Genomic DNA, 26846 nt, shown 5'->3' on the forward strand with positions numbered 1-26846 from the left:
CGTGTGTGTGTGTGTGTGTGTGAGTGAGTGTGTGTGTGTGTGTGTGTGTGTGTGTGTGTGTGTGTGTGTGTGTGTGTGTGTGTGTGTGTGTGTGTGTGTGCTGCTGCGCTGCAGCTGCTTCTCGTCAGGGGCTCGTGGCTCGTTTGCTCCTGACAGTGTAATGAAGCTGTGTTCTCTTGTGATCAGTCAGGAGCTCAGCAGCAGCTGTTTGTTCACAGAACGGAGCACAGTTTCTGTGAGAGGATCAGAAGCAGTGCAGCTCATATCTCCAGCAGAGCAGCGCATTGTCATGGAGGTTTGGAGCCACATGAGGGAGACTAAATGAGGACAAAATGATCATTTTTGGATGGACTGTCACTTTAACAGTCATGACTGATATTGACTGATATATCTCTTCACACCAGAAACTGAAGATCATGTGGGGTTCCTAACTTGATGAAAAGCTAATAATCAAAATGACTATAAATCAATAGTAAAATTGACTACACATATATAATTTCGAATAAGAAAATTGTTAAAATAAATTATTTGAAAATAAAAAAACTTTTACTGTAAAGGGTGAAATAATGCATTTGTTTGCTGCATCAGGGAACATGTGAACGTGTTGAGAAACGATTGAAATGTTCAGTTAAACTAGAAGTTAATATTTCAGCTCAGAGGGGTTCAGCTGAAAGAGTTTGTGAACGTCAGTGTCCAGTGATGTCCACTAGATGGAGCCCACAGCTGATTTCCTGACAGCATCACGCGCAGCTGCAGCGATATTGATCAGGCAGATGCCCAGTAATGTGAAGTGCTTCTGTCTGTCCTGCTCTGGAGCTGTGAACCAGTCTGAGTGAGATAGAGCTGAACCTGCTCAGAGACTCCAGCACACCTGTATTTATGGCTCATACAGGGAAAAAACAGCTTATTTTTATTCAGAAAATACGCAATTTCCTGCAGATGCTGATGGTTATATGGACAAAACGTAAAGGAGAGAGACTCTGACACACACCTGTGAGGAGATGTGAAGGTGTGTGACCACACACATATCTCTGGATGTTCTGCTGTGATCCCCTCAGTGCCTCTCACACACACACACACACACACTGAACCACTTCAAAGCGGAAGTCAGTGAATATGTGTGAGTGAATATAAGTGTGTGAGTGAGCTGTTAAACACTAACCTCATCCTGACACACTCCTTCATTTCTAAGCATTCTCATATCTCTCCTCTCCATCTGCTCTCCTCTCACAAACACTATCTTCAGCTTGTGAATACAGTTTCTTCCCCCCTCATGAACAGTTCAATGCCCTAAATATTGAGAAAATCTCCTTTAAAGTTGTTCAAATGAAGTTCTTAGCAATGCATATTACTAATCAAAAATGAAGTTTTGATATATTTATGGTAGGAAATTTACTAAATACCTTCATGGAACATGATCTTAATATCCTAATGATTTTTGTCATAAAAGAGAAATGTATAATTTTGATCCATACAATGTATTGTTGTCTATTGCTACAGATATTCCTGTGTTACTCATGACTGCTTTTGTGCTCCAGGGACACATTTATTTGTTACCACCCCACATCCTTGTGCATCCCTACATCTCATTCTATTCTGTTCTATTCTATTCTATTCTATTCTATAGCACAACTTTTCAATTTTTGTTTATTTATGTGCATATACATGTGCATTTTTCTTCTCATCTTATTTTGTATTATCTGTGTGTTGTACTGGAAGCGTGACACTAAAACAAATTCCTTGTATTTGCAAACATCCTCGGTGATGAAGCTCTTTCTGATTCTGTTCGTGCACGAGCCAAAATTACATGCAGTGACACATGATTTATAATAACAGCATGATTACAATAGCAGCACACCCAGGTGGAAAATAAAATATACACTTCCATAATGTACTTAAAGTGCTCTATTTCTGAGCACCAATTTTGTACTTAATACACTAGAAGAGATTCTTTAGTGCTTCCCAAGTGTACTCCACTGTTATGAGACACCATGAATATAACTGAAATGCGCTTCATACTATCTCTGTATTAAAATATGCATTTAGTCACTACTTGAGTGAATGAAAGATGGGTTCAAGTGTACTACAAGCGGTCATATTTTAATACAGAGATAGAATGATAAAAGCGCATTTCAGTTATATTCATGGTGTCTCATAATAGTGGAGTACACTTAGGAAGCACTAAAGAATCTCTTTGACTATATTAAGTACAAATGAGTGCGCGGAAATACAGCACTTTTTTAACTGTGCACGTGCACACACACACACACACACACACACACACAACAGCACTTTCAGTATTAATGTGAGCATGATATTGCATGTCGGAGTGGCTCCTGAATTTAGTGTGAATACCAAACCGGTTTCATGTACATCCGCGTGCGTGTGTTTTTATGACTGGCTATTATTTGACATGCAAATGATGAGTTTGTCACTTGACTCATTCTCAGAAGCAGAAGTGGAAACGGAAGAAGCGCGTTAACGCGATCGCGTCCACCGCTCGTGCCCCCCTCATCAGCGCTCGGGCGCGCGCGCGGGGGGGCTCGGGAGCGCGCGCAGAGTTTCCTTGAGCGGGTTTAAGGAGGAGCCCCGGAGTCCATCAGAAGCGGGTCAGAACCGGCGACGAGATACCGGACGCTACCGGAGACCTGACCCGTGCGCGCGCACGCACGCCGGCCTGCGTCAGATTGAGGAAGTGCGCGAGCGAGTGAGCGAGCGCGCGGTCGGTCAGGTGGGACGCGGCGGGGGAACTCAGGTGACACCGGCTCAGGTAAAGCGCTTCTCTTCCGCGCGGCTTCCGTGTGGCCGTTTAATCGCTGTTTTCTTCAGCTTCGCTCTGCTGAGTTTTATTTGATCGATCCTCATCGCCGGGGTCACGGGAGGACGCCCACGTCATGGCTTCTCGGTAACTCCCGTGTGACGCGGGTGTCTCACGTACTCCGCTCCCGTTTCTGTCAAACGACCCCCGTTCTGTCTCCGCTGTCATTCTCATTCATTCGTTCGGTGTTTAACGCGCGGCTTTTACCTGACAGGTGAGTCCGCGCGCAGAACTCGAGCTGGCTTTGATAAGATTTGGGTTTAAAAGCGTTTAGATGCACTTTTGAGGCGGATTCGTGCACGCGCGGACGGACCGGCTGAACCCGCTGAACCGGATCCGCCTTTAACCGGGAAACACACCTGAAGCCGCCGCTGCTCGTGTGTTTGACCGTCTGTTGTTTTTTGTTTTAATTAGACTCTCACCTGCTGTCAGTCATAATTACCCCCCCCTTCCCACGGCCGTTGTCATAGTAACTTAATTACTCGGGTAATTACTCGGTGATGACGCGGTTCCTCCGCCGAACAGACCGAACCGGTCAGAGTCACTCAGATGAGTTTAACCCCATGTGCTGAACATACGAGTTTATAGATGCTTATAGATGAAGAGATCTGATGCAAAAGCGCCGTTTATAAAATGACCAAAATGTTCAAACAGCACTTTCTTCATTCGTATAAATAATATACATATATATATATATATATATATATATAAGTTTGCATTTGTTTTTTTGTTGAGTATCATATTTGATCCGTCAGGCTTTTAAAAACAGAAGCAGCTTAATTTTATTCAGAGACTCAAACTGAGCACAAATATGAATTTGCTGCTGATATTTAAATGCTGTAATTCTGCTGCTTGATCTTTATAACAGTGCAGCAGATACTGACAGTCATCAGGGTCCGTTTGATTGAAACTTGAGATCTCTACATCATCTGAAGCTGAATAAATCATCTTTCCATTGATGTATGGTTTGTTATGATAGGACAATATTTGAAAATCTGGAATCTGAGGGAGCAAAAAAATCTAAATATTGAGAAAATCTCCTTTAAAGTTGTTCAAATTAAGTTCTTAGCAAGGCATATTACTAATCAAAAATGAAGTTTTGATATATTTACGGTAGGAAATTTACTAAATATCTTCATGGAACATGATCTTAATATCCTAATGATTTTTGTCATAAAAGAGAAATGTATAATTTTGATCCATACAATGTATTGTTGGCTATTGCTACAGATATACCTGTGTTACTCATGACTGCTGTTGTGCTGCAGGGACACTAATAATCTAAATATCAGTCGTCGCTCTATATCTGCAATAATATGTCTCAGTAAGATGAGATGTAAATGATCCAAACATATAATGCAATGCTGATTGAGAGATGAAGAAATAAGCGCTCCTCAGAAGATGTGAGATGAAGATCATTCCTCCGCTGAGGAACAGTGAAAGTAAAGCTTCTGGAAACAAACGCTCCTCAGAAGATCCTGATGATCAGATTTGAGACGCACTGATCTTTCTAGAAAATGATTGATGGAGAATCAAGTAAAGCTGAGCTGCTTCAGTCCAGTAAGAGTTCATCTGGAGATACGACTGCAGTTATTCTGACCTTTACTTGATCAAAATCAGGCAAGATTTCACATGTGAAGCAGCAGCTGAAGCTGGACGCTTGTCTAATTACACTAAAAGAGCTTTGACTGGATAAACCACTCTAAACTCTCCATCAGACGACAGAAGACATGAGGAGATTGAGTGACAGGATAAATAGATAAATCATAAATCACACTGCAGCTTTATAGAATTAAAGCACTTTATTATGAAATGCATAATGGACATTAATTAATGAGCTTATGATTATAGTGAACTGCTTTATTTTTATGCTTTATATTTGTGTGCAATTCAACTAAAGTTAACCCTGGTTCTGTGAGGTGTCTGTCTGCAGGAGTGATCTGAACATATTACAGATGAGTTATTGAAATATTCAATAACTGTTATATTTTCTGGAATCATGTTCTGAGATGTTCGTATTTGATTTACAGCATCAGACGCATGAAAGCAGCCAGTGTTTCTCGTGTTAAAGATCAATATGATCGACGTCGTGCCATGTTTCTGTGAGCGGCCGCGAGGGTTCAGTGCTTGTCATACGTCAGCATCTGTGTTTCATATTGCATATCAGTTCTTGTGCTGCATCATCGTGCACTAAATGTTCTTTCTTTTGCGTTTTTGATTCTGTGTTTGTTCATCAGGATTGACCCAGAGCGAGAGAAACAGACAGACAGAGACAGAAGTGCATCTGTGAGTTTATGGACTGGAGGTAAGAGCGGTGTTTGTGTGTGTGTGTTTGTGTGTGTGTGTGTGTGTGTGTGTGTGAGCGTGAGCAGTTTGGCATTTCTGTGGTGGTCATATGACTGATTCTGACAGAACTATGACCGTCGCTCATGGATTTACCTCTTCCTCTAAAAAGACCCTCAGATGAAACACACACCCACACACACGCACCCACACACACACACACACACACACACACTGTTCCTGTAAATGCTGTATTCAGGGCATGTGGAGCCATGTAAAAATTTCCCCATATCACACTTATGGTTTTCACTTTCATGCAGTCACAGGAGCAGAGAGAGTCGGATGGGGAGGGGAGAGAGAGAGACAGACGTGTGTAGGGTCATATGCTCGATCGCCCGCGTGTCATACAGTGAGCGTTTGCTCTGTCTGTCTTTTAGGAAGTGGAATCATTTGCGTTTCCTTTTTCTGATGCAAAGTTTCACTCCTGTCGACAACTTTGCTTGACCACCACACACACACACACACACACACTCACACACACACACAGACACACACAGACACACACACACACACACACACATTGACTGTCAGTGAGGCGGTGTTTACTTCTGCTGCTGTGACTAACACAAATCCTTAACAAAAACTTTCATTTTATTTGAATCATGAATCATTTTTCTGTCTTTGATCAGATATGATGTGGTGGAGACATGCACACAGATCACACTTGCACTTCAGATATTAGTACATTAATATTCGCATATGCATGTGGTGTGGGCGGGGCTTTGTGCTGACAAGTTAGAAATGCTGCGGTGGGTCATGTGACGCTGACCCTCGACTCTGGTCGCTCCTGTCAGACTCGAGTTTGTTCTGCTGCTGAGCTTCAGAGGAGAAACAGGAAATAGATGAGGATCAGTTGGTTTTGCAACATCATCTTCACACACACACACACACACACACACACACCCGTTACACTCACACATGAGGCAGTGAAATCCTCCCAGAAACACTTGACTGCTGTGTTTACGACACACACCCACAGCGTCCTGCTAGCAGCACACTCATACAAACACACCTCACATTCCCACACAGAAACACAACGGTCGACGAGAAACTGCTGACCAGACAGATGCTGCTGATGACACACTTACACACACACACACTCAAACAGACACACACACACACACACACACACATTTGTTTGTTTATTTGTTGAGGATATTGCATAGACGTTTTTTCTATCAGGTTAATGATAGAAAACAGAATGATGACTTTATCTTTTTTTTTATCTAGTGATGACTAGTCAAATTGTGTCACTAGTGGGCTGACAAAGTGTTGCACTATATAAGTGAGGACATTTGGTCCTAAAACAAGTACACACACACATATGTATATACAGGTACGTACACACACACACACACACACACACACACACACACACACATATGTATATAGATGATCACACACAAACACGTGTATATACATGCTCACACACACTCTCACACAAATGCACACAGACACATTCTTTGTTTTGCTTATACAGTTTCTTTTTTTTCCTCTCTGTATCAATATTTCCCATCAGAATTCAGGCAAATTCTCAGCGACAGTTAAATATCACACACTCCTGTAGATTAGCATTTCATCAATTACTTGATGTGGAATATGCATTAATTACAATGTGCGTTTAAGATCAATCAGAAAACAAATTTTATATAAATTACATAAATGTTATAAAGTTTTATATATATTTTTGTTCATTAAAAAATGCAACGACAATAATGAACTACAAATACATTTTCTGCTGTTTTCTGACAAGAAAATAATTTCTATTCTATGTTTTGGTGTGATTTTCATATTCAAAGCATCTGTCCATTTTTAAATAAATAAAACAAAAAGATAATTCGATAGCACTTTATTTTACAATCCAGTTCCACATGTATATACTATGTACTTAATATAACTAGGTACTAACGCTTATATTAGCAGTACTTTCTTAGCTAGGTACACTGTAAGTCCACATACTGTAGAATAAAGAGAATTCTGTCATTTACTCTCCTGTGTGTTTGATATGTGGAACATAAAATAAGGTATGTTGTCCTAAAATATTGAAGTCAATGGGGTCGTGTTTTTCAGTTCCCAGTTCTCTGAAAATAGCATGTTATGCAGAAGTCAGTGAGGTTTGAAAGACACGAGGAAGTAAATGATGATTACTTTTAATAATCCGATGATCTCCTTCACAGATGTAGAGTCAGTCAGTGTTTACTAAAGAATCAAGCCATGCTGATTTCACACATTAATGATGCTGATGATTTATGATCACAGTGAGCCGTGTCTCGTCTGGCGTTCGTTCGTTAGTTTAATCAGGAGCGTCTCTCCAGACAGTTGGGTTCTGGATTGCTCTCGCTCGTTAAGTCATTAGATTCGTTCCATGGGTGTTTTTGGAGGGAGATTCTCATTCTGAGTGACTCATCAACTATCTGTTTGTTATGTGACTGATTTAGAAATGCTTAAAGTGTTGCCCTTTTGACATTTAGAGTTTGTAGGATGTTTTCTGTAATGTGTGTTTATCAATGTGCCGGCTGAGTTTCGTCTGAGAATACAGTGAATATGAAGAGTTCATTAAAACTAATCGCTGAACTCGTATTGAACACTGAACTGACTGAAGCTGTTGTCTGCTACAGAGGGAACACATTTAGCTCGTTTCTGAAACTGAAATGAACAGTTTTCTTGACGTGATTAGAACGTTATTACAATGTTTATTTTTACTCTAAATATAATGTTATTTGAATGTTTAAATTAATAATTCAAGAACATTTGCTTTCAACATTATGAGAGAAGATGATATAAGAGCAATAAACAAGTCAAAAGAACATCTTGAGGATGTTTCAAGAATGCTGAATGTCTTCTCTCAATCTTATGAGAACGTATATTTAATATAAGAATGTTTGATTTAAGAATATTTTGAACATCATTATATGTGACCCTGGAGCACAAAACCAGTCATCAGGGTCAGTTTGTTTGAAACATCATCTGAAGCTGAATAAATAATCTTTCCATTGATGTATGGTTTGTTATGATCGGACAATATTTGAAAATCTGAGGGTGCAAAAATCTCCTTTAAAGTTGTTCAAATGAAGTTCTTAGCAATGCATATTACTAATCAAAAGTTTTGATGTAGTAAATTTCCAATGTCTTCATGGAACATGATCTTAATATCACGCTCTCCATGAAGAAATTTAGTAAATGTACTACATCAAAACTTTTGATGGGAAAATAGTTTGTCTTCAGTGTTGTTTTGGTGTGATTTTCACCGAGTTGTGAGTGTTTTGGTCAGACGCCCTCTGTGGGTCGATTCCAGCACTTCTTCATTTCTAGATCTTTACATGTTTCCTCACATTAATGCTGATGTCAGGAATGGCTAATACATGTTCAGCAGGAGAGATGAGTCTAGATTGCAGTGTTCGTTCTAATGAGAAGAACTGAATGAATAAAACATGTCTATGTTTGAATGCAGCTTTGGATAAAAGCATCTGATAAATCTGGCTCCTCTGCTAATAGGAAACATTCTCAGAACATTAACAATAATAGACCGTTCATTCAAAGTTAAGTTAAGTTTCTCTTTTATTCTCTCCCTTCGGAGGAATGTGTCTTTGATCATTCAATCTGGAGAGCAGATCAAACATACAACAATATACTTATTCAATAACACATAAAAAATACAGCAAACTTCTCTGGTTTTTAAAAATGTTCTCAAAACATTTACACTCAAAGATATTTATCCATCATTATTGCAGCGTTTGTTCTGAAACATTTTAGTTCGTGTAACGTGTTGCTACTTGCTTCAGAGAACATTTGTTTCATTTGTAACGATCCCATAATGTTTGTAAAATGATCAAATGGGATGTTGCCTTAACTGTCACATGTCCAGGAAAAAATTATCTTAAAACATAACATTCAGAGCACATTCAGAAATCATTTTTTTATGACAATGTAAATGTTAGATATGTTCTTGGAATATATTTTTGTTAGTTGAGTGAGAGGAGTATTTGGTAACGCTATACTTGAGCCTTTATGCATAATGCATTATAAAGGTATTCATAATATAAACTGTAATGCGTTACATCTTTAATAATTGTATAAATTGCATTATAATATGTGAAGGTTTGTTTGTTGGGTAACACTTTAGTTAAAACCTTTATGTATAATGCATTATAAGAGTAGTTTAATGCATTAATTATGCCACCTTATAATGCATTGATTGTACAATCTGATGAATAATCATAACCACAGTTAATACATTATACACACTTATCAATTCATCGTTACACTATTCATTTTAAATTTGGTTATGCTTATTTACGACAACAAGATATAATGTATTACAACGCAGATTATGAATAATTATAATGTGTATAATGTGTTAAACAAAGGCTTTATGTAAAGTGTTTGTTTGTCGTGTGTTTTAATGCACTATACTTTCTAAAGGTGTAACAATGAATATATAAGTGTTATAATGTATCTCAAGTGCACTTACAATTATTAATGAGATCAGCATTATAAGGTGCATAATTAATGCATTAAAACTACTCTTATAATGGATTATACACAAAGGCTAGTGATAAATTCTGAATATTTCTTGCTTTAGGATTGAATATTGCTCAATTGCTCGTCTGTCAGTAACACTGGGTTACGTTTGGAACGGAGAGCGTTCCATGGTGTGTGTGTGTGTGTGTGTGTGTCTGTGTGTGTGTGTGTGTGTCTGTCTGTGTGTGTGTGTGTGTGTGTCTGTGTGTGTGTGTGTGTGTGGTGTCAGTGCTCTGAATGCAGCTTAATTCAGAATAAAATGACCTCAGATTACTCTGAACATGAAGATCTGACGGGTTCATCGCGGGTGTAGAGAGAGTTGGGCCTCAGACAGATCTAGAACATGGATAAATAGTTCTAGAATCAGCTGTGCATTGACTTGAAGAATAACGAGATGTTCTGACTGGAATCATGGAGTTTATAGGCAGCATTTACTAAACACTGTACAGCAGGCAGATAATGAAAGCCGTCTGCATTTTAAAGTCATTTTCTGCTGAACAGACAACAAGACCACACACACACACACACACACACACACACACGCACGTGTGCACCCTCACTGCAAAGGCGGCTTCCTGTGTCTTTATCTTTCTCCCACTCTCACCCCATTTCTGCTTCTGTTTACCCCAGCCTCCTCCTCTTCTCTTCTCTTCTCTTCTTTCGTTCTGTGTCTCGTCCTCAGGTTTGCTCTCTATGACACATCACTCCCCCTCCTCACTCAATCCACAACTCTGATTTTCTGCTTTTCTTTGGGTTTTGCTGTCGTTTCCCCCACTGTCGCGCTCCTTCAATCTGCCTCTGGATCTCACACACACACACACACACACACACACTCTCCCACTCTCAGTGTTTCTTGTGTGTTTTCGAAGAACACGTCTTTATTTAGACAGAGGAAAGAGGCCTGCTTTCTTTTTTTAGATTGTGGGATTTTTCCTCAAATCTCAGACCCCAGATTCGTTCCTCTCTGCCTCGTTTTATCTCTTGTCTCTTGCTCTGCAGCAGCGTTGGATCAGATCGATGTTTTTGGCCTGTTTAAAAGTTTAATTTTGTAAGTTCACTCTCAGAAGAAAGCACAAAAGCTGTCACTGGGGCAATACCCTTTCAGAAGGTATTAAAATGCACCCTTTAGCGGTAAATAAGCTTCAAAATAAGGTGAAAAGGTACTGTCCCAGTGACCGCTTCTGTGCTTTCTGAGAATATTTGGTAACAATTTACTTTAAGAATTTATGTATAATGCATTATAAAGGGTTATTAAAGGCATTATAATTATTCATAATGTGCTTTGTAATGCATTATATCTTGTAAATAATTAAAAATACATAGCGTAACAATGAATTGATAAGTGTGTATAATGTATTAACTGTGGTTACAATGCATTACAAGGCATAATTAATGCATTAAAACTACTTTTATAATGCATTATACATAAAGGCTTTAAAGTGTTACAGAATCTATGTATAATGCATTATAAACGTATTTTAATGCATTAATTATGCCTTGTAATGCATTGTAAGATCTCATAAATAATTGTAACCACACTTATAATAGCTATATTATAATATGTAACTGTTCATTGTATTGCATTAAAACACACAAGCAAACCTTCACATATTATAATGCATGCATTCCATATAATTATTAAAGATGTTATGCATTACAGTGTACAATACAAATACCTTTATAATGCATTATGCATAAAAGCCTAAGATTAAACATGATGATGATGATGAAGAGTTGGTGAACGCTGCTGAATCTCAGTGAAGAGAGTCTGATTTCTGCTTTTTTCTGTTTTTGTGCACATCAGAGTTTTAAAGATGGTTTTGTGTGTCAGTAATGAGTCGGTTCTTTCGCTCTGAACAGAGAGTCTGATTTGAGCTGCATTCGCTCTTGATGTTTGATCAGTCCGGTTTATAGGAGTTTAACAGTTCCATGTTAATAATGCAGTTCAAAAACTCCCCTGGCAGCCGCTCCATGGCCTAGTTTCAGTCACCGCAGCGCGTCAAGAACAGAGAAGGCTCCTCTCGTCCATGTGATGTGAGAACAGACCCAGATCATTCTCAGGATATTTCTCATTTCAAGATGTCACTGCTGAACGTTCATGAAATCATATTTTTCTCCTTCATCTGATAGTCTCAGGACACTGTTATTACTCACTTCAAGCCCGTCGCTGTAAGTCTGGAGTTTGTACTAATTTGCAACCCTTTTTCTAAATGCTGCAGCGTAACGGATCTGAACAGGTCACGCAGCACAAAAACAATCAAATACAAGAATAAACAACATACTATGAATGCCCATTTCCAAGAATAAAAAAGTTAATTGCGAGGCTTTATTTTGTAATTCTGATGTAGATTCACTTATAAAGCCAGAATTGCATGATATAAACTCGCAATTCTGACTTCTTAACATGCAATTTAACTCATTAAAGCGTGTTTGTATCTTGCAGTTTTGAGGAAAAGGTCAGAACTGCGAGATGTAAACTTTATTGCTGGAAAAAGTAAGAATTGTGCGAGTTGCAATTACTTAAAAAAAAAAAAAAAAGCAATTATTCAGTGTCAAAAACATGCTTCGATAATATACTGTTAAAATATTGTAACAAGTAATTCTACCTGAAACTTGCTTTATTAAAACATAATCTAATTAAATAAAAATGTGTGTATGTATCTAAATCCGTATCTATACATTATATATTTTTATAAATGCATGTATAGATGGTTATACAGTACCTACCTAACCCATGAAATGAAATAGTGATGAAAAATGCAGACAGTGAAACGATGTATGAAAGGAAGCTCGTGTTAACCGTGTCATACGTGTTTATCCTAAAGCCACTATTGCACTGAAAGCACTTACTGTATTAAAGCTGTGCAGTATTATAGTTATCATATCTATTCATCATTTTAAACAGCTATACACGCTTTGAAAAGGTTATTTCACAGATGTTGACTGCGAGCTGTGTGTGTGCATGTTAGATGTGTTGTTTTCATATTCTTATTCTTATGGTATAATTTGAGCGCCGTTTAGTGCATCTGAATTTCTGAGTTTGTATCATAAAGGTACAACAATAAAGGAAATCAAATCAGTAATAAATGGAGACAAACACAAGCGACGGTTTCCTGAGAATCAGCCGCCTACGTGTGTGAAGACGGAGTTCTGCTCAGGAACGTCTTTGCACTGCAGCGTTTTCTGATTGTTGGGCTGTCTCTGCTTCAGGTCATGTTTCTATAGAATATGAGGTGTGTGTGAATGAGAGGAGCTCATGCTTTCTGTTTTGTTTTTTTATGTAATTTAATGAAATTTAAATGAAATTGTATTTTACTCTTAAATAGTTTTTTGTTTGTTTGCATGTAAATATGGCCTACAGATATCAAGTTTTTGTTTCTTTAAATATAAATTGAGCTGTATTTTTCAGAGGCCTGAAGCTTTATATTATTTCTACACTGAACTTCCTGGGAGTGTGTGTGTGTGTGTGTTTGAATATGACAAAAACATTAGCATAAACATACAAAATACTGATTTCATCAAACTCTACAATTGCAACTTTTTGTAGGGTTTGAATTACATTTAATTTGACTAGTTATACTAATATAAATCATTGGGAAATCTCCATTTGTGTGTTTAAAATGTGATTTGTTGTGGTTTGTGGTTAATTTTTTATTAGAACTGTTATTTTTTCTTCTTTCAGTTGTGTTTTTGTCAGTATTCTGACTGAAGCTGTTTTATAAGATGAAGTTGTGTTGTTAAGTGTGAGATTTTCCCCTTTATCTGTGCGCCGTCCGCTGATGTTGTGTGTTCTGATGGAAAACTGCACAAACACAAACACAGGGCAGAAGTGTGTTTATCTGGCCTGGTGTAGTGTGAGCTTGTTGAGGAAACCATATTGTCGTATTGTGAGAGGGGAAGAACACTAGTGAGCTGTCAGAGCAGCAGTGGGACGTGAGAATCCGCTCTGACACAAACAGAAACACACTCGACGACAGACAGATTTTATTTCCACACGGCCGTCTCCTTCACAGAATCTGGCCGTGTTGAGGAGAGACTGGGCCGCTGTGATGACCTGAATGTGTCGACACGCTGAATCCTCGCTCAGATTGCTCTCATGCTTCTCTCAGTTGAGCCCAAAATCAGCTGTTCAGAGTTTTGAGAGAATGCAGTGTTTAAGCTACGAGCGGTTAGATGTTAGAGAGAGAAACAGAGCGTTTTCTGAAAGCGTGACGGAGGACATGAGAAAAGGAAGAGCAGAAGATGGTGGATGCGTGTGGGTGATTCTTGTCAGATGAGCGTCTCTTTACTGTATGTGTTTGTCACCGGGCAGAGGGGGGTTCATTTCAGCCCATCTCTATCATTGCTGTGTGTGTGTGTGTGTGTGTGTGTGTTTGTAAGAAAGCTGATTCACTGCGTTTCGTGTCTTTGAGTGATTCAGGCGTCGTCTGGAGCTCGTCCCATAATCTCACAGATGTGACGTGATAAATGAGACCGAGATCCAATCGAGGCCTTGATCGGCCGTCAGGTGCATTTACTGCAGAGAGTTGGCCCACGGTGACCTTTGATCTGACCTACCATAAATATAAAATCATTTTAAAAAAGTCATTGGAGCATATGCAAATTTTATGTATCTTTGTTTTAACACTTTTTGTTCTGTTTTTGAATTGAAATTTAGAGAATATACTGGAAATGATTTTTATTTATTTATTTATTTTTATATATTTAGATTAGTGACCCTGCAGCACAGAAGCAGTCATGAGTAGCACAGGTATATTTGTAGCAATAGACAACAATACATTGTATGGGTCAAAATTATACATTTCTCTTTTATGACAAAAATCATTAGGATATTAAGATCATGTTCCATGAAGATATTTAGTAAATGTCGTACCGTAAATATATCAAAACTTCATTTTTGATTAGTAATATGCATTGCTAAGAACTTCATTTGAACAACTTTAAAGGAGATTTTCTCAATATTTAGATTTTTTTGCTCCCTCAGATTCCAGATTTTCAAATAGTTGTATCTCAGACAAATATTGTCCGATCCTAACAAACCATACATCAATGGAAAGATTATTAATTCAGCTCTCAGATGATGTATACATCTCAATTTCCAAAAATTGACCCTTAAGACTGGTTTTGTGCTCCAGGGTCACATACAGTATAATGCAGTATTTACTTCTGGCCCTCAGTCAAGTTTGATTTTTGGCTGTTCATAGTAAATAGTTTAAACGCATCTGATTTAATGTGTGATGATCTGGACTTTTCATATTGTACTTTTTGGAGCACAAGTTGAATAAGTCTTGCTAACAAATTAAAGTATTAGTTCATTTACTCTCATGTCATTTAAACCTGTTTGACTTTCTTTCTTCTGATATTTGAAGAATGTTGGGAACTTTCATGATATGGACAAAATCACTTGAGACATTTCTCAAAATATCTTCTTTTGTGTTTCCCTGAAGAAGGAAAGAGGGTCAAACAGGTTTGAATGTCACGAGGAAGAGTTAATGATGATGATTGATCACTTCCTTTAACCAACACTAAATTAGTTTTTTTAAAATTCTTTAAAAATCATTTTTAAATCAATAATATTTCTGATTTTTAAACTGCCATATACACAATAACGTTTTATTAACTTAAAAAAAAAAAGAGTTTTTCTGAGATGTTTGTGACCGCAGAACTGAAAGCATTGAATTTAGTTTTTAGTTTTAAGTTCTGTCAAAAGTATCAGAATTTCCCTGATTTTAACACTTTGTATAAATGCATTTTTAATGTAAAGGGGCAGATGTAAAATTGTCACAAAATTAAAAAATGTAAACACTTTTTTTTTATTAAAAATGAAAAAGTAATTAGAGACACAATAATGAAGTTTGAAGCTCTAAGCAAGCATTTTTCATCCTGAGACAAAGCTTTAGTAATTGAGCAATGATGCATATTTCATGATTATTGTGTTCTCATTCATCTGGTCTTGTGCTGTTTTTATTCCCCGTTTCACTTTTCTGACATTGAGTTCAGTTTTTATGAGTGATTGTATATGCGTGTAGAGTAATGCGGATTCTTGATTTGATCAGATGCGACAGATTTTCCAGGTTTAAGTGCGTCTGCTCTGTTTCTAAGTAAACTGGAAAGTTTCTGGGTGTCTGTCAGAAATGTTTTGTTGCTGGAATGGCAAAAGTTCTTTCTGTAGTAGGTTTTTATTATAAATAACAAAGCAAAATGTTTTATGGTCTGTTAATGATGTAAGAAGGTGGGAATGATTTTGTAGAAACCATCGCTGAGAATATTTCCGTGTGTAGAGACTGTTGAGCTGATCCAGACTGAGTGTTATCTGCAGTTTCATATTTACAGTTTGTGATCATTGTGTGCTACAGAGCCGGTTCTGTTTATTATGGGATCTGTGGAGCAATGAATGCGATCCAACTGATCCAGTTTAACTTCAGAGCAGATCCAGTTTAACTTCAGAGCAGATCCAGTTTAACTTCAGAGCACATCCAGTTTAACTTCAGAGCAGATCCAGTTTAACTTCAGAGCACATCCAGTTTAACTTCAGAACAGATCCAGTTTAACTTCAGAGCACATCCAGTTTAACTTCAGAGCACATCCAGTTTAACTTCAGAGCAGATCCAGTTTAACTTCAGAGCACATCCAGTTTAACTTCAGAGCACATCCAGTTTAACTTCAGAGCACATCCAGTTTAACTTCAGAGCAGATCCAGTTTAACTTCAGAACTGATCCAGTTTAACTTCAGAACTGATCCAGTTTAACTTCAGAACGGATCCAGTTTAAATCCAGAACGGATCCAGTTTAACTTCAGAGCAGATCCAGTTTAACTTCAGAGCAGATCCAGTTTAACTTCAGAACTGATCCAGTTTAACTTCAGAACTGATCCAGTTTAACTTCAGAGCTGATCCAGTTTAACTTCAGAGCAGATCCAGTTTAACTTCAGAGCAGATCCAGTTTAACTTCAGAGCAGATCCAGTTTAACTTCAGAGCAGATCCAGTTTAACTTCAGAGCAGATCCAGTTTAACTTCACAACTGATCCAGTTTAACTTCACAACTGATCCAGTTTAACTTCAGAACTGATCCAGTTTAACTTCAGAACTGATCCAGTTTAACTTCAGAACGGATCCAGTTTAAATCCAGAACGGATCCAGTTTAACTTCAGAGCGGATCCAGTTTAACTTCAGAGCGGATCCAGTTTAACTTCAGAGCGGATCAAGTTTAACTTCAGAGCAGATCCAGTTTAACTTCAGAGCAGATCCAGTTTAACTTCAGAACTGATCCAGTTTAACTTCAGAACTGATCCAGTTTAACTTCAGAACGGATCCAGTTTAAACCCAGAGCAGATCCAGTTTAACTTCAGAGCAGATCCAGTTTAACTTCAGAACTGATCCAGTTTAACTTCAGAACTGATCCAGTTTAACTTCAGAACTGATCCAGTTTAACTTCAGAGCTAATCCAGTTTAACTTCAGAGCAGATCCAGTTTAACTTCAGAGCAGATCCAGTTTAACTTCAGAGCAGATCCAGTTTAACTTCACAACTGATCCAGTTTAACTTCACAACTGATCCAGTTTAAATTCAGAGCAGATCCAGTTTAACTTCACAACTGATCCAGTTTAAATTCAGAGCAGATCCAGTTTAACTTCAGAGCAGATCCAGTTTAAATTCAGAGCAGATCCAGTTTAACTTCAGAGCAGATCCAGTTTAAATTCAGAGCAGATCCAGTTTAAATTCAGAGCAGATCCAGTTTAACTTCAGAGCAGATCCAGTTTAACTTCAGAGCAGATCCAGTTTAACTTCAGAGCAGATCCAGTTTAAACTGAGAACGGTTCAGATTCAGAGCGTGTGGTTGAGGACGTGATTCAAACACTATCTGATCCCACAGACATCATAAAGTTCTTGAGCTCTTTCATGCAGTTTTCAGAAATAAGTGAGTGTCTGTAGAAGTGTGATAGTCTCCAGAATGAACGAGTGAGACGGCGAGATGAAACAGAAGCTCTGCGGCTCGTTACAGAGTTCCTGTGACGCTCTTCTCTCTCCTGCAGCTTCAGCTCCCGTCTTTTGTTCATCTGAGCTGCAGATTTAAATTCTTCTCTCTGTACTGCTCTATTTTCACATCTTTCCTCTAAAATCCATTTGCTTCTTAATGTCAAGCACAGCTGTATTTGGTGAGTGTCACATTCATTTGTTCTAGTCGCTGAAGAACTTCGATTATTACCAGGTTCTTTAGTGATTCTTCATTACTACTTCATTTTGATTTATTTGTGTATCTGTGTTTATTAAGATGCTGTGTGTGATGTGAATCTCATGGGGTTGGTGTGTGTGTGTGTGTGTGTGTGTGTGTGAGAGCCTCATCTGGTGTCGGGCTGTTTGTGTTTGATTCTTCACACCTTTGCTAGTTAACCCTAGTTAGTTAACATGGCTCGGAAACCATTGAAGTTTCTCCATCCGTCCTTCCCAAACTCAAATGATGATTGGTTGCGATTAATAAACGCGCTGTATTGGATGGAAAATGCAAGAATCAGTCAGACGATCATCCTTCCTGTCGCTGTAGCCGTTGATCCGGACGCAGCGGAGGGCGAGGGATTTTGTTTTTTCGGAAACTTGCGAGCGTTTCGAAACGAGCTGATGCTGATGAGCCGGGAGCGAGGGGCACGTGGGCGATGGGGGGAGGCGTGTCAAACACCTTTTTCACAAGACAGGAAGACGAAGGGAAAGATAGAAAGAAGAAAGAGAGGAAGAAAGAGGTCCAGATCCCCACCGGAGAGTGTCGAACCCCAAAGTTTGTTGAAAGAAGCAGGAGAGACGGCTCAGAGACGGATGCTATGACACAGACGGCGGTGCAGATTTTGTCGACGGCGCCTTGCTTCACTATGAAGGGCCGAACGGTAGGATTCACGGCCGAGGGGTCGATCCGAGCCAAGGGTTATTAAACCAGACGGCAGAAACCTCTGTGTGTTTGTGAGAAAGTCTAGGGCTTGACGTGTGAGTGAATGAGGCTGAGCTGAAATGGGGCTTGTGGTTCGTTAGTGACTAATCTGCTCCGTCTCAATTGTGTAACATTACCAGAAGCCTTAAGACGCCACACCTGTTCCAGGGAAATCTTGTTCTCTGTATGTGTGTGTGTGTGTGTGTGTGTTTTGGATCAGGTTAATCAGGTGTTGGAGTGCATTGTTGTTAAGCAGCACTCAAGGGTTTGGGAGGCCAGTATTATGAGCTGTACGGAGCCGCCGGTCGTTAGGGGAAGCAGAGAGGTCACCGAGCTGCTGGTGGAAAGTTCCAGGCTCAGGTGTGTGTGCGTGTGTGCGTGTGTGTGTGTGTGCGTGTGTGCGTGTGTGTGCGAGTGCGTGTGTGTGCGAGTGTGTGTGTGTGTGTGTTTGTTTGCAGGGGGAATCTGGGATGTGCATGTTAAGCCTAAAGTTTGGCTTGTCTGTGTTTGTGTTCGGCGATGGGCCTGTAAAAATATTCATAGTTGACGCTTCAGATGCATTTATTATTTTGCCATAATATTCTGTGAGAATTATAATCATTACAACACGCTCGAGTCTTTAACTATTTTAACATGAAGAAGTTTTTGTGAGTGTTAATCAGTTTAGTAACGCTGCTTCTGTTTGAAAAACATACAAAAAGACAATAAAACAAATAAAAATGAATAACAGTCAGACGGTGATATAACATTCATAGTGTGTTCATTAAAATGTAGGAGTAACTTTGGAATGTGTGTGAAGGTCTGAATTCACTCCGTGTGATCTGATAAAAATAGTGCCGTTACTGTTACATGTGCTGTTATTCTCCTGCTGTCTATCTGTCTCTCTCTCCTCCTGTCTCTCTCTCTCTCTCTCTGTTCCAGCAGATGGAAAGTCTTTTCTGAGCAGATTCTGATGTAAATCTCAAGTGGAAAATAGTAGTAAAATTTCTCCCTGTTCTTTTGTGTCCCATAGTGTTTACCCCACCCACACAACCCAGAGCACACACGCGCACTCGCACATACACACACACACACATACATGCATGCATACACACAGACGCACACACACACACGCGTATGCATACACGCATGAATCACACACACTCACGCACTCAAACATGCATGCATACACACACATACACATGCACAGACGCATACACACATGAATCACACACACACACACACACATGCATGCAAACACTCATACATGCATGCATACACACACACACACACACACACACACGTATGCACGCACACACACACATGCATAAACACGCGCACACACATGCATGCTCACACACACACACATGCATAAACACGCACACACATACATGCATGCTCACACACACACACACACACACACACACACATGCATGCAAGCACTCATACATGCATGCATACACACACACACACATACACACACGTATGCACACACATACACACACACACACACACATGCATAAACACGCGCACACACATGCATGCTCACACACACACACACACACACACACACATGCATAAACACGCACACACATACATGCATGCTCACACACACACACACACACACACATGCATGCAAGCACTCATACATGCATGCATACACACACACACACACACACACACAGACAGACGTGTAGCCTGTAAATATTTGTCTGCACTGAAGCAGTTTGCCTCGTCCAGGTGTCAGTGATTCAAACAGGTGTTGTTGTTGTTGCAGCGTCTCTCAGCACTTCTACTGGAATAATGAAAATATCTTAATGTCAGTAATGCTTATGAAAATCATAACAACAATATACAGTCAAATGCACATTCAGGACATGTCTGTTTCTGTCCCTCTCTCTGTCGCTCTGATCCGTTGATCCTGCTTGCTGGATTGGGTGTGTCCTAAATTAGCGTTTTGCATTTGGGAGGAGGCCCGTGGGACGTTTAAGCCCTTATTAAAATCCTCCATCACATGAAGTAAAAAGCAAGAGGTGTGTGTGATTATTAATTCCTACACACATTTCATCAGGATCAGATTAGGGATGGTTGACTAGTCATTCAACAACAGAATTGTTGATCAGTAATTATTGAGTTTTTTGGGATTTGTCGTCTTCAGCATTTATTTTAGCTTTGATATTTACTGAATTACATTCAGTTTGAGTGAGTCAAGTGTGGCCTGTTTGTCCAACCAATGGCAGACGAGGAGAGTGTTTGAACTCTTCAGGGTGTGAACATGTTGAGATTAAAGTACACTTCATTTTAGTTATCATAATTGCTGTTATTGTTATTTGATATTAATATGAGATTGTATTCAATGAACCCCTTTCACAGACTGATGTTTTTCCACAGCTAATAACATTGTAAATCTAGCAAAGGTTTTTATATTCTAATTTTAAAAAAATTGTGTACATTTTATAACATATACTTTGTTTTATATTACCTTGGCATTACATTTCAGAAAACTGTTTGTGTGGGTGTTTCTAATTCAACGGCAAATTTGACATCTTTCTCTTATCTGACCAACAATCAATCTCTCCATATGTGTTTCCTCTTTCGGAAAATCATAGTAATGCTGTTGTGGATTGTGGCAGCTACAATAGATGCTATTTACACACAGGATTTTCTGCTATTTATACTACTTATTGCAAATAGTTCATTATTGGCGCCTCAGTACTGTAAATTATAAAACAGAATGCAGTGATGTATTGAGTATAAATTATAGTTTTAATTCAAATTATTAAAAGGATGCCACCTTATTAGGACAAAATACCCTCCCTACACCTACTCTAACCCGACCCGATACACAATTTTAAACTTCTCAATTATTTCCTTCATTTTTATTGAAAATAAATGCCTTTCTGATGCGATATGAAATTTGAAAAGGGAGGAAAAAAAAGTTTTGCAAAAGGCAGATCGAACTCGATTGCGTCAAAAACACTACAGCACGAGTTTACCATCTTCGCCACTGGAGATGATGATTGACAGCCGTCTCTTGTAGTGTTGTCTAGCCCAATCACACGTTGGCGGGCGGAGTTAGTGCAAATAGACACTCCATTTGTTTCTATTGGAGCAAATCGGAGCCTATGTTGCGCTTTAGGTAATGGCAAGGGGCAAGACGTTTCCGGACAACGTGCAATACACGGTTAACTAATCGCAGTACACTGGGCCAGACAGCGGCGTAGAATAAGGGTCAAATATATTAAAAAATTAGGCGTTTTTTTAAAAAAAAATTTAACAAAGCATTAAAGGGATAGTTCACCCAAAAATGAAAATTCTGTCATTAATTACTCACCCTCATGTCGTTCCAAACCCATAAGACCTTCGCTCATGTTTCGAACTCAAATTAAAATATTTTTGATGTAATCCGAATCCTTTCTGACCCTCCATTAAGACATGTTACACTGCACCTCATAATCACAATCAAGCCTAGAAAAAAAGTAGTCAACCACCCCTTTAATGCTGTAAAGCTGCTTTGACACAATCTGTATTGTTAAAGGCGCTATATGTGACCCTGGACCACAAAACCAGTCATAAGGGTCCATTTTTTGAGAAATTAAGATTATATATCATCTGAAAGCTGAATAAATAATCTTTCCATTGATGTATGGTTTGTTAGGATTGGACAATATTTGAAAATCTGGAATCTGAGGGAGCAAAAAATCTAAATATTGAGAAAATCTCCTTTAAAGTTGTTCAAATGAAGTTTTTAGCAATGCATATTACTAATCAAAAATGAAGTTTTGATATATTTACTGAATGACATTTACAAAATATCTTCATGGAACATGATCTTTACTTAATATACTAATGATTTTTGTCATAAAAGAAAAACAATATATTGTTGGCTGTTGCTACAAATATACTTGTGCTACTTATGAGAGACACATATATGAGAAATAAGTATTTTTTAAAAAACGAATCAAAACATGTTACACTGCACCAAAAAAGCAGTCAACCACCCCTTTAAATACTGTAAAGCTGCTTTGACAATCTGTATTGTTGAAAGCGCTATATAAATAAAGGTGAGTTGACGGCTGTTTCTCTCTGTCTGCAGGTGGCGATGTCTCCAGGAGAGGACGGTCTAATCGGGATCCCCTTCCCGGAGCACAGCAACGAGCTGCTGTCCCGTCTCAATGCTCAGCGGCGGACCGGGCTGCTCTGCGACCTCACGCTGACGTCCCGCGGCGCTCGCTACCCCACACACCGCTCCGTCATGGCCGCGGTCAGCCTGTACTTCCGGCGTCTGTTCGGGGCGGAGGAGGGCGAGGAGGGAGACGAGGGGGTGGGCGACAGCTGCAGCGTCTGCCAGCTGGACTGTGTGTCGCCCGATGCTCTGGCCGCGCTGCTGGAGTTCGCCTACACCGCCACGCTGACCATCCGTAGCTCGGGCATGCGCGAGGTCCTGAAGGGCGCACAGCTGCTGGGCATCCAGTGCGTGGCGGACGCATGCCGAGACATCCTGGGCGAGACGGGTAGGGATGGAACCATTACTGGTTTGACGATAAATCATGATAAAATTCCCCACGGTTAGTATTACCGTTTCATATTTTAATTAGCATTAAAACTAGGGGTGTGCGATATATATCGTCTGTGATAATATCGTAAATGTTGTTTTAACAATGTGTGATTTGACAATATCAAGTATATCGCAAAAACCAAACAAAACACACCAATAGAGTGCATGCATGCATGACTACTAGTGTGAGTGCGTTCTTTCACTGCATGATTCAGTCTATTAAAATGCATTTAGAGTGATCACAAAGTTCAGGATATGAGGGCAGAAAATGTATATATTTGTATCATTTCATATAGTTAATATCACACGAAGAGTGCGTTTTTTTCCCTTCAAAAATAAGCATGATTTCAAATGTGATATTAAATACAACAGTTCAATAAACGATAAGATAATATTAAGATACTTGTGTTTTAGACACTATATTGCCTGTTTTTGCTCTATTTCACCAACAGAAATAATTCCAACCACAGCTACAGCAGTGTTTGTGTCTCTGAGCAACATGATGGTGATTCGTTCCTGAATGAATCAACCGTTTAAATGATTCGGTTCAATCACAGTGACTCACTTATTAACACTGACTTGCTGCCACCTGCTGGCGGTTTTAATTTCACATTTAAAATATCTTTTCATTTTTAAAATTATTTTAAATATCAGTATTCAATGTTTTATGTTTAAAATATCAAAACATTATTTCTGTATTTGTAATTGCAGGTTAAATGCATTCATGTCCTGCATTAAACAGAGTAAACACATCTAAACGCCTCTTCAGACGCAGCTCTGTGTTTCCTCTGCATTGCAAAGATGAATTTTATTGATACTGATTTAATTTGCTTGTTAACGGCCCAAATGTCTTATTCTAATTGACTGAGTAAAAGTAAGAATTTGACTCAAAAGATACACACATTTAGAAAAAATGGCCTTATAAAGGTAAAACTCAATTTAAACCTGTTGGAAAAGATGAATTTCTATCAGTGATGTGAACTGACCACCACAGAATATGAAGAATATTAAAAACTTTAGGAGTCAGCTGTCCACGGCAGTCCTTATGATACCAGCCCAATAACACTCAGCAAAATATCGCCTAATTATCGTTATCGGAAAAATCCCAGAAAATATCAAGATGATATTATTTTTTGTCACTATCACACACCCCTAATTAAAACCATATTCGATTACCGTGATTTTAACTAAATTTGAACAAATAAATGCTGTCCATCATGAAGCTCAGTTTCAGTGACAGTGTCACGAGCGCACAGCAGCACAGTAGTTCAGTTTGGAGTTAAAACATGGAGGAAAACTGGGAGGTTTTAAAAGAGTGCTCAGGGAATTATGCAAATGAATATATGAATGAATTAATTATATGAATGTACCTCTGAAGAGCCTGACTGTCTTCAGAAAAGATTCGATGGCATTTAGTTTCATCTCCACTCCATGTAATAAAGTAGTGTTTTAATCGCAATGCTGCTGTGTCACGGAGGTTACGGTAAACAGCTGTAATTCTGCTGCTCCATCAGCGCCACCTGCTGCCAGAGACTGGATTTACACACATTCACATTCAGGCTGTCATTATGACCGGCTGATGAAAAACAATCTTATAGAGATTCTACCCATTTAAACAATTCAGATAAGGTGTCTAGAATTATTTATGCTGCAAATAAAATGCATATAACCATTTATTAATCAGTTATCATTTTGACTGAACCCTTTTCTTTATTTAATGGCTGAAATGTGTGGTTTATCATTTTATGAAACCTTTTCAAAGTTTTATTTGAACATTTTGCACATTATTAGATAAACTGTTGTCAGTCATGTTATTTAACATCCGGACATCATTGTTAATGTTATTGTTTTAGTGTTTATGCAAACAAAAAGTCATTTTAATTGTTGTTTGTTGATTTTAAATATAAAACTTGGTGAAATGGGTTGTGTTAGTACTTTTTTAACATTTCCAGCACATTTTAACAATACTGTGATTAAGAAATGTTCATACCGTTGAATTTCTAGAGACGGGCGACGATCCGATAGAGGAGGCTGAGCGGCCGACGTCCCGACGCAAGCAGGACCGATGCTTGGTGGCCCGAGCCGTGTCTCCCGTGAGGCCGGTGTGGAGGAGTCCCTCGGCGCCGGATACGCCCGAATGCGGGCCGCTTCCTGCACAAGGACACCCGGGGATGCTGGTGAACGGAGGCTCGCACTGGCCACTGGAGTTCACACACAGACCTGAAGACACGCCCTCTGAGGAGGAGGAGTCTGGAGCCCAGGGGCGGGCCACGCCCCAACTCAGCCAATCACAGGGCGACGGAGCAGGGGGCGGAGCAACGCCCGGAAACGGCAGGAAGAGGAAGTCTCAGACGCCACAGCAGTGTCCCGTCTGTCAGAAGATCATCCACGGGGCGGGAAAGCTGCCGCGGCACATGAGAACACACACGGGAGAGAAACCCTTCCAGTGCTCGGCCTGCGGCGTCCGCTTCACACGGTATGGTCCGGGCTAGAGAGTTTATTTATATTTGTGACCTGTGCTGGCAAAATGAGTCACAATACCTTCAAAATTATGTATGATTTGTTGGAATTGGAGGGAAAATGACTGAGCTACACCAGTCTGAATCAACAAAGTTTGTTATGATCGGACAATATTAGAAAATCTGGAATCTGAGGGAGCAAAAAAATCTAAATATTGAGAAAATCACCTTTAAAGTTGTTCAAATGAAGTTCTTAGCAATGCATATTACTAATCAAAAATGAAGTTTTGATATATTTATGGTAGGAAATTTACTAAATATCTTCATGGAACATGATCTTAATATCCTAATGATTTTTGTCATAAAAGAGAAATGTATAATTTTGATCCATACAATGAATTGTTGTCTATTGCTACAGATATACCTGTGTTACTGATGACTGCTTTTGTGCTGCAGGGTCACATGTGTTCTTCGAAATGGTTCTTTTAGGAACCAAAAATGGTTCATCACTGCAAAAAAACTTTATTTTTAAGAGTGTGAATCTAGCAGAAGGCAACAGTTGGGTGTGTGGGGTCCGAAGTGATTTTAAAGATCTTGGAGGTTGGGCAGAGGCGCACCAATAATCCTCATGTGATAAAAGGTATCTTTTCTAAGTTAATTGGAGTTTTTCATTTCTCCTCTCAGGAACGACAAGCTGAAGATCCACATGCGGAAGCACACGGGCGAGCGGCCGTATCCGTGTCCCAGCTGCCCTGCGCGGTTCCTGCACTCCTACGATCTGAAGAACCATCTCTCGCTGCACAGCGGGGACCGGCCCTTCGAGTGCCCACTGTGCCACAAGGCCTTCGCCCGCGAGGATCATCTGCAGCGCCACAGGAAGGGCCACAGCTGCCTGGAGCTCCGGACGCGCCGCCCGCGCCGCCCCGAGCCCGAATCCTTCGCCCAGATCTTGGAGGGCCGCGGCGGCCCCATCCCCCTGCTGACAGGGGCCCGCATGCCCTATCCGGAGCTGCTGTGGCGGGCGGTCGCTGCGCCGGCGGGAGAAGCCCTGGATAAAGCCGAAGGAGGCTCGTCTCCGCATGGGAGCGCATCGGTTGTGCATCACACCTGGGAGGAGGAAGAGGAGGAGCAGGATGCTGCTGGGCAGGAGGAAGAGTGACCACGCCCATCTGTGTGTGTGTGTGTGTCCAGGTGATAAAAGTGCACTTCCATAAGTGCTCTATTTCAACACACTAAAAGTGTTTCTTTAGTA

General features: G+C 39.6%; 1 protein-coding gene across 4 annotated transcripts; it reads left to right on the plus strand.

The window, feature by feature from the left end:
• Positions 1 to 2642: 2642 nt before the first annotated feature.
• Positions 2643 to 26846, plus strand: LOC306887092 (zinc finger and BTB domain-containing protein 7B-like). 4 transcript variants are annotated; one of them, XM_079444587.1, is made up of 5 exons: positions 2643 to 2770; positions 5056 to 5123; positions 22674 to 23145; positions 25140 to 25611; positions 26279 to 26846. In XM_079444587.1, exons 3-5 carry the CDS (start codon positions 22680 to 22682, stop codon positions 26751 to 26753), a joined length of 1413 nt encoding a protein of 470 aa, XP_079300713.1. In that variant the 5' UTR covers positions 2643 to 2770; positions 5056 to 5123; positions 22674 to 22679; the 3' UTR covers positions 26754 to 26846. The 4 variants fall into 4 exon arrangements, with proteins under 4 accessions (XP_079300713.1, XP_079300714.1, XP_079300711.1 ...); XM_079444588.1 differs by having other exon boundaries at positions 22674 to 23091; XM_079444585.1 differs by lacking the exons at positions 2643 to 2770; positions 5056 to 5123 and adding an exon at positions 18464 to 18557.

The sequence above is a fragment of the Barbus barbus genome, assembly GCF_936440315.1.
Source record: "Barbus barbus genome assembly, chromosome: 21".
Taxonomy (NCBI): Eukaryota; Metazoa; Chordata; class Actinopteri; order Cypriniformes; family Cyprinidae; genus Barbus; species Barbus barbus.

Excerpts from the sequence above, each read along its gene's own strand:
- LOC306887092 (XM_079444585.1), top strand. The coding sequence starts at position 18,495 with ATGACACAGACGGCGGTGCAGATTTTGTCGACGGCGCCTTGCTTCACT. Across the intron at positions 18,558-22,673 it reads TCACTATGAAGGGCCGAACG|GTGGCGATGTCTCCAGGAGA; the intron begins GTAGGATTCACG and ends CTCTGTCTGCAG. Across the intron at positions 23,146-25,139 it reads TCATGATAAAATTCCCCACG|AGACGGGCGACGATCCGATA; the intron begins GTTAGTATTACC and ends TTGAATTTCTAG.